Source organism: Babylonia areolata, chromosome 1 (genome assembly GCF_041734735.1).
Source record: "Babylonia areolata isolate BAREFJ2019XMU chromosome 1, ASM4173473v1, whole genome shotgun sequence".
NCBI lineage: Eukaryota > Metazoa > Mollusca > Gastropoda > Neogastropoda > Buccinidae > Babylonia > Babylonia areolata.
This window is the reverse complement of record NC_134876.1, coordinates 20096269-20103768: the sequence shown is the minus strand read 5'-3', so window position 1 is coordinate 20103768 and position 7500 is coordinate 20096269. Positions and strand designations below refer to the sequence as shown.

The 7500-nt window shown below is 47.4% G+C and overlaps 1 protein-coding gene across 15 annotated transcripts in view; it reads left to right on the top strand.

Annotated features, from left to right (window-relative positions):
- LOC143280562 (tensin-3-like) overlaps positions 1 to 7500 on the top strand; it is a 614920-nt gene that overhangs the window by 496610 nt on the left and 110810 nt on the right. The window contains exon 1 of one of the 15 annotated variants that reach the window (XM_076585336.1): positions 671 to 1662. The exons of the other annotated variants lie outside the window; for them this stretch is intronic. Coding sequence (XP_076441451.1) covers positions 1555 to 1662 — 108 coding nt within the window. The 5' untranslated portion in view covers positions 671 to 1554. Of the gene's footprint in view, positions 1 to 670; positions 1663 to 7500 lie in introns of those variants that run through there. 15 annotated transcript variants of the gene reach the window in all.

Sequence of the window (7500 nt, the reverse complement as noted above, 5' to 3'; positions counted from 1 at the left end):
TTTATTTATTTATTTATTTATTGCTTCATCTCGAGTCATCTCACTATCTTTTTTTACGGTCAGATAAGTGAAAGACGTGTTCGCATGCAGGTCTGTTCCTTCGGTGAAAGTGAAACGTGGAGAACGACTCAGCTTGTCTGTCGACGTGTGGCTGTGGATCATGTAAAAGAAATGTTGATATCTACCGGCATTTCCGAATTAAAAACCTTTCGCGCTTTTTGGCTTCTGCTTGATGACTGAGGATAGACAGATGTTACTGCGTTACGATGATTGATATCTAACGTTCCCTGTACTTTTTTGTTTGTTTGTTGGGGTTTTTTGTTGGTTTTGGGTTTTTTTTTGTTTTTTTTTTTTGGTTTTTTGTTTGGTTGGTTGGTTGTTGTTGTTTTTTTTGTTTTTGTTTTTTTGTTTGTTTTTTGTGTGTTTGTTTTTTGTTATGAGTGTCGTGATGTATATTTCATCATAGTCATAGTCATACAACACGAAACGAAAGCGGTCACTCTCGATTTTCTTTCCTTTTTATCTTTCTTTCTTTCTTTCTTTTCTTCTTCTTCTTCCTCTTCTTGTTGTTGCAAATTTCTGTTCTGGAAAAAAAAAAAAAAAGGAGGAGGAGGAGGAGAAGAAGAAGAAAGTTTAGTTCGCGATTCGGTTGGCGAGATAAGAACGTTTACTTGAAGGATACTTACTGCCGGACTGACACTCCCCACGCCAAGGTCATCGTGAAGATGGAAGAACCCAGGATGGAATAACCAGACCTCCGTGATGGTTCATCACTGCCTGGGAAATGTCTCGGACGGAACGTTGTGTCATGGGAGGAGGAGGAGGAGGAGGAGGAGGAGGAGATGTCAGGAAACTCTGAACTCGTTTTGACAGTCACGAAGGAAACAGAATCACCGAGCTGCTGAAGGGAACGAGGAAGGAAGGAGCGTCTAGAAGACAGAACTGACTATGTAATTTTGATTACACCATTTTCTTTTCTTGACAAATATAACCTTCACTGCACGGGAAAAAGAAGAAAAAAATAAGAAAACAAAGAACTCACCATTGAGTGACAGTCAACATTCCCGTTGTTCTCAGGGGTATAACGACAGCCACAAACCGATACCTGAAACTTCAGGAAGTTCGGAAAGCCGTTCCAGAACCACTTTTCTGCCAGCCAAGGCCGGTGGCTCCTCTCTCAGAAGAACAGCCACACGGACCCTCCTACACGGACAGACAGACCGACAGACATGCAGGACTCACCAGCCCCTTTGAACAAGGCAAACTTCACCGAACCAAGACCTGATCTCTGAACAACCTGACTGACCTTAAGACCGTCACTGATCCAATAGATCGATAATCTCATCTCTGTGTTCGATAATCTCATCTCTGTGTTCGAGAAGCCTCCAGTCAGCTGCATCCACACCTCGCCACACCGCAGAAGCAGTGCAGTGTCTCCTTTTGTGGGTGGCCTTGGGGGCGCTGGGCGTCCAGCATCGTTCGTTTTCTGTGTTTCCGGGTGCCGTCACACTGTGTGTGTGGGTGGAGGATAGGGTGAGGGTGTGTGTGTGAGCCATGGCGATGAGCTGTGACAGTGTGGGCAGCGGCAGCAGTGCAGACAGCGACGACAGCTGGTTCGGCTGTTGGCCGGACTTCCACATGGCCCCTCCATGCCTGGCACAGGTGAGGGGACAGTGACCCGGAAGGGTTGGGTGTCTTCTGTGTGTGTGTGTGTGTGTGTGTGTGTGTGTGTGTGTGTGTGTGTGTGTGTGTGTGTGTGTGTGTGTAAATCTGACTGTGTCTCTGTCTCTGGCTGTGTCTGTCTTTATCTCTCTATGTGTCTCTGCCTGCCTGTTTCAGTGTTTGTCTCTTTCCTTCTCTCTTTCTCTCTCTCTCTCTCTCTCTCTGGGAACTGATGTGATGTTTAACTTAAAATGTTAAAATCAAATTGCATGGCAGAGCAATTTTTTTTCCTCCCTTTTTTCCCCCTTTAGTTCGGTTGAGTTTGTTTTGTTGTTGTTTTTTTCTCAGTTTTTCACGTGTATACGTGTTCTCATGTGGACAGGCTGTGGTGGTCTTTGCTTTGCATTGAATTCCCTGCGTTCGCTCTGACTTCCATACTTCCTAGCCGTTCCCAGGTGCGACAGTATACAGATCTACATTGGGAAAATATCAGGGAAATGATGGGTCTTCTTTCTTTCTGTCTCAGTACTTTGTGCCTTTGCTTCTGTGTCTGTCTGTCTCTCTTTCTCTTCTCTCTCTCTCTCTCTCTCTCTCTCTCTCTCTAAGCGCGTTGGATTACGCTGCTGGTCAGGCATCTGTTTGGCAGATGTGGTGTAGCGTATATGGATTTGGCCGAACGCAGTGACGCCTCATTGAGCTACTGATACTGATTCTCTCTCTCTCTCTCTCTCTCTCTCTCTCTCTCTCTCTCTCTCTCTCTTGTTCTTCTGCGTTCATGGGCTGCAACTCCCAGTTCACTCGTATGTGCACGAGTGGGCTTTTACGTGTATGACCGTTTTTATCCCGCCATGTAGGCAGCCATACTCCGCTTTCGGGGGTGTGCATGCTGGGTATGTTCTTGTTTCCATAACCCACCGAACGCTGACATGGATTACAGGATCTTTAACGTGCATATTTGATCTTCTGCTTGCGTATACACACGAAGGGGGTTGAGGCACCAGCAGGTCTGCACATATGTTGACCTGGGAGATCGGAAAAAATCTCCGCCCTCTACCTACCAGGCGCCGTTACCGAGATTCGAACTCGGGACCCTCAGATTGAAAGTCCAACGCTTTAACCACTCGGCTGTTGCGCCCGTCTCTCTCTCTCTCTCTCTCTCTCTCTCTCTCTCTCTCTCTCTCTTCATGAGGGGCAATGGCCTATATGAATAAATCATCCAAATCCGAATCTCTCTCTCTCTCTCTATCTTTGTATCTCTGTCTGTCTCGGAAACTATACTTTAGGAACTAAGCAAAGTACTTTTATGATTCCTGTCCTTTTTTTTCTCCTCCTCTGCCCTTGGGAGGTGTTTGGGGAGTTGGTTGGAGAGACGGTCGTGGAGGAGGGGGGTGGGAGGGCGCTAAAGAAGTAATCCTTTTCAGATCTAAGCAAAAACAAATGTTTCTTTTTTCGGCGATTTTTGCGCTCAGTTAATCAGTCCCCCCTGAAAACACATTCCCTCTCTTCCAGCTTGGATGCAACAATAAGAAGAGTCATAATTTGGCCGTGAAGGCGAAGCAGAATGCTGATCAATGCGAAAAAGACCTCTCTCTGGGGAAAAAAGATCAATGCTTATTCCACTGCTTTCTTTCTGTGTGTGTGTGTGTGTGTGTGTGTGTGTGTGTGTGTGTGTGTGTGTGTGTGTGTGTGTGTGTGTGTGTGTGTGTGTGTGTGTGTATGAAGAATACCAATGTTTATTTCCACAACCTTCTTGAAAAAAAAAAAAAAATCAGTTACGTTTCGTTTAACTTTCTGCTCTGGCACCGAAACAGAAAGAGCCTAGAAGCAGATAGAATTTCTTTTCTAGGCAGGCTCTTTTGCTGGTACCAGGTACCAGGTACCAGGTACCAACCACCCGCACTTACCATGTATAACCGCATTCCACCTGATAGCGCGGCAAGCAATACAAGCAAGTACCAGGTTGTTCCAGAAGTGAATAGTGTGAGTCTCTGTGTGTGCTGTGGTACCGGGGTCTGACAGGAGAGAGAGAGAGAGAGAGAGATGCGGGCCACTGATAATATCACGGGTGGTGTGGGGAGAGCGGGGTGGAAGGGGGGGGCTGGGGTGGAGGGCTGCTGGCGGCTTGCTATCTGTCAAAACACTCCACGCTTCACCCCAGCCATCATCTTTTTGCAGGCAGCACAGCAGCCACTTTGCAGGTGGGGGGGGGGGGTTGGGGGTGGGGGGGGGGGTTAAGGGGCCGAAGAGGCGAGTGTGTGTGTGTGTGTGTGGATGATGATATTCCTCCTGTGTGAACGTGTACAGGACTGTCTGTACACCTCTTCAAACCTCCTTCCCTTCTTAACCGCATCCCCTACCCCTTCCCAACCCCTACCCTACCACCACGCACCCGCCCTCCCCCCAACCCCCCGTAACCCCCCCCCCCCCACACACACACACACACACACACACCTCAATCCTCATCATCCGTCCTAACAGGTGTGGGTTTTTTTTTGGTGTTTTTATTTAATAATAGTTTCAAGCAAGTGAAGCTTGGGGGGATATAGCAGACGTTCAACAGTTTGATATAGGGTCTTCTGAAGAAAGAATGTGACGCCATGTGTTTTTTTTTGTGGAGTGTGGGGGTTGGGGAAGGGGAGATAGTGGGGGGGAGGTATGTTGGTGGTGGTGGTGGTGGTGGTCTGCGAACAGCGACTGTCATGAACGTGTTTTGCTCTGCGGGAGGCAGGGAGGGAGGGAGGGGAGGGCGGGGACTGGATTATGTGCAAAGCTAACCTTTTTGAAATACAATCATGTAAAAATGTGTGCGTGAGTCGTTTTAACCCTTCAGGATTCCGCCCCCCCCCCCCCTCCCTCACCCCCCCCCCCCACCCCTCTCTCTCTCTCTCTCCCTCAAATTCAGAAACACCTGAAATAACTGACCGGCCTACATTTCCATATGACACCCCCTCCGCACCCTCCGTCTCCCTCCCTCTCCCTCTCTCTCTCTCTCTCTCTCTTGCTTTCTCTCCCTTATTCGTACATTATACATACATGTATTAAGTATTCAGTATAACTACATTTATATGCGTACATGTTTGTGTGTCTCTTAGAACAACGGCAGATGTGTAAGTCGGCCAAAGTGCTAATATCTTCACCGTTGGAAAATAAAGATTCATTCATTCATTCATTCATTCCCTCCCTTCCTCCCTCTCTCCCTCTCTCTTTCCCCATCCCTCTCTCTCTCTCTCTCACTCTCTTGCTTTCTCCGTTCATTTCTTTCTTTCTGTCCTTTTTTTTTTTTTTTTTTTTCATTTTGTACTTGTCCCCTCATCTTTCAAGCTCACGTCTTCCTAGGAACGTGATGGAAACAGTTCCCCCGACCTTTGAAAACTCGGGCTTCTCCAACCCACCCACCTCTGTGTGTGTGTGTGTGTGTGTGTGTCCCTCTCTCCTTCTCACTCTTCCTCTCGTCAGGACGGGCCATGCCCAAAATCACAATCCTTGAATCAAGAGGCTTCGAGATCTGAGGCGAGGCCTTACCCCTCAAGAAAGCTAAGGACTCTAGAAAGAAAGAAAAAAAGGGGGGGGGGGAGGCACACGGAGAGAGGGAGACAGAGACAGATACAGACAGAGACAGAGACAGACAGACAGAGAAAAGCAACCAAACAATGCTCTCAATTCACTTATGTGTGTGACCGTCTTTTGCTCAGTCAGTCAGTCAGGGTGGGTGAGTGTGAGAAGGCGAGGGGGGCCCACACACGCAAACACGCACGCATGCACACACAGACACACACACATACACACACACACAAGCACATACACACACGCATAAACACACACACACACACACACACACACACACACACACACACACACACACACACACACACACACACACACACACACACACACTGACAGAAGCAGAAGAGAGGCCGAGGAAGGTGCTGGTGGTATCACTCGCCATCACTCTTCCTTTACAACCTGAATGCCCATTCTTCCAGTACCTCATGGAGGGGTGTGCGGGGGGAGGGTGGGGGGGGAGGAGGATGTCGACCAAGGAATTTGAGCCTTGCCTTGTTGAAGAGCTCCCTACCCCCACCTCTTCCCCCTTCTCCCCCCCCTCCCCGCCCCTACCTCCCCCTACACACACACACACACTCTCTCTCTCCACCCACCCCTGTGATAAAAAGATCACATTAATAATGCTCAAGTATCTGCCACTCCGTGGAATAATGGGGCGAACGTGCGAGTGAGTATCGCATTCCATTCAACTTTTCCTCATGTTGAATAAAAATAAAATAAAATAAAAAAACTGAATTTAGAAAAAACTCTGTGTGTGTGTGTGTGTGTGTGTGTGTGTGTGTGTGTGTGAGGAGGGGGGAATGGGGTTAGGTCTTTTACCCCCATTTCATGTCTGTGGGGGAAGGGGGAGTAGAGGAAGGGGAGTGGTGGATTTGAAAGAAAACGGGTGGGTGTTACCGCCACTGGGTTTTCTGGACTAAAGTTAGTTACATTTCTTTCTTTTTTTTCTTTTTATTATTAGTATTTTTTTTATTATTATTCAGATCGGTTGGCAAAGGCAAAACCGAGAACTTGATAAAGACCCACGGCACAGCTGCGTGTGTGCAGTGCGTGCCCAGTATCTTGTTGCTCACCAAACCTTTTTGCAAGGGGCTGTATATAAACAATGAAAGACAACAAAACGGAGAAGGTCGTGTCTTTGTTATTGTGTTGTACTCGATTCCTTCTTCTTCTTCTTCTTCTTCTGCAGTCTAATATCATCATCTTAGATCAACAGACTATAAATAAATAAACGAATCCTTCTTCTTCTTTTTCTCCCTCTCCTCCTCCTCCTCCTTCTTCTTCTTCTTCTTCTTCTTCTTCTGCTCCTCCTCCTCCTTCTTCTTCTTCCTCTTCTTCTTCTTCTTCTTCTTCGTCCTCCTCCTCCTCCTACCTCTTCTTCTTCTCCGCCTCTTCCTCCTTCTCCTCCCCCTCCTCCCCCTCCCTCTTCTTCTTCTTCTTCATCTCCTCCTCCCTCTCCTCCTCCTTCTTCTTCTTCTTCTTCTCCGTCTCCTCCTCCTCCTCCTTCTCCTTCTTCTTTTTCTTCTTCTTCTTCTTCTCCCTCTTCTTCTTCTCCTCCTCCTCCTTCTTTTTTTTGTTGTTGCTTTGTTTTGTTGTGTTTGTTTTTTCCTCCTTTCCGTTTATGTTTCGGTGTGCACGTGTCAGCTTGGCATTATCTCCTGCACTATTGTGCAGTCGGATCAAGCTGTGTGCTGTGCGGTGGCCGTGAGGCTGTAGTAGGGCATCACTGCAGGTGTTAGGTGGGTGATGCTTTTGTTTGTGGATACCAGCCCGTGAAAGTTATTGCACAAGGGGCTGATCGCCATTATCTGGTGCCGTCAGAGAAGCCGTGCAAGCTGGTGTGTGAACTCAGAACTCAGAACTCATTTAATTGTCGTAAAACCATCATAGGAATTATGGACACTATAAACTAAACACTAACAAGCAAACAAAAAGTGAAAGCAATGAGTTGTGAGCACATGCAGGATATCCCATAAGACATAGTTATGGACTGCGAACTTTAAAGCATTCATATATGTATTTTGCCAGTTCTGGTTGGAAATGATTTTGTGACAGCAGAGAACTCGGCCTTTGGATTATTGTGTTGCCAGTGCCATCTGGCCAATGATTCGAAGACTGGGAATTAACTGTCTCAAGTAGGCGAGATCTCAAGTCAGAGTACACACTGTGTGTGTGTGTGTGTGTGTGTGTGTGTGTGTGCGCGTGCGTGCGTGCGTGTGTGTGTGTATGAGGGAATGGTGTGGGAGCTGTTTGTGTGTAGGGGGAGAGGGAGGA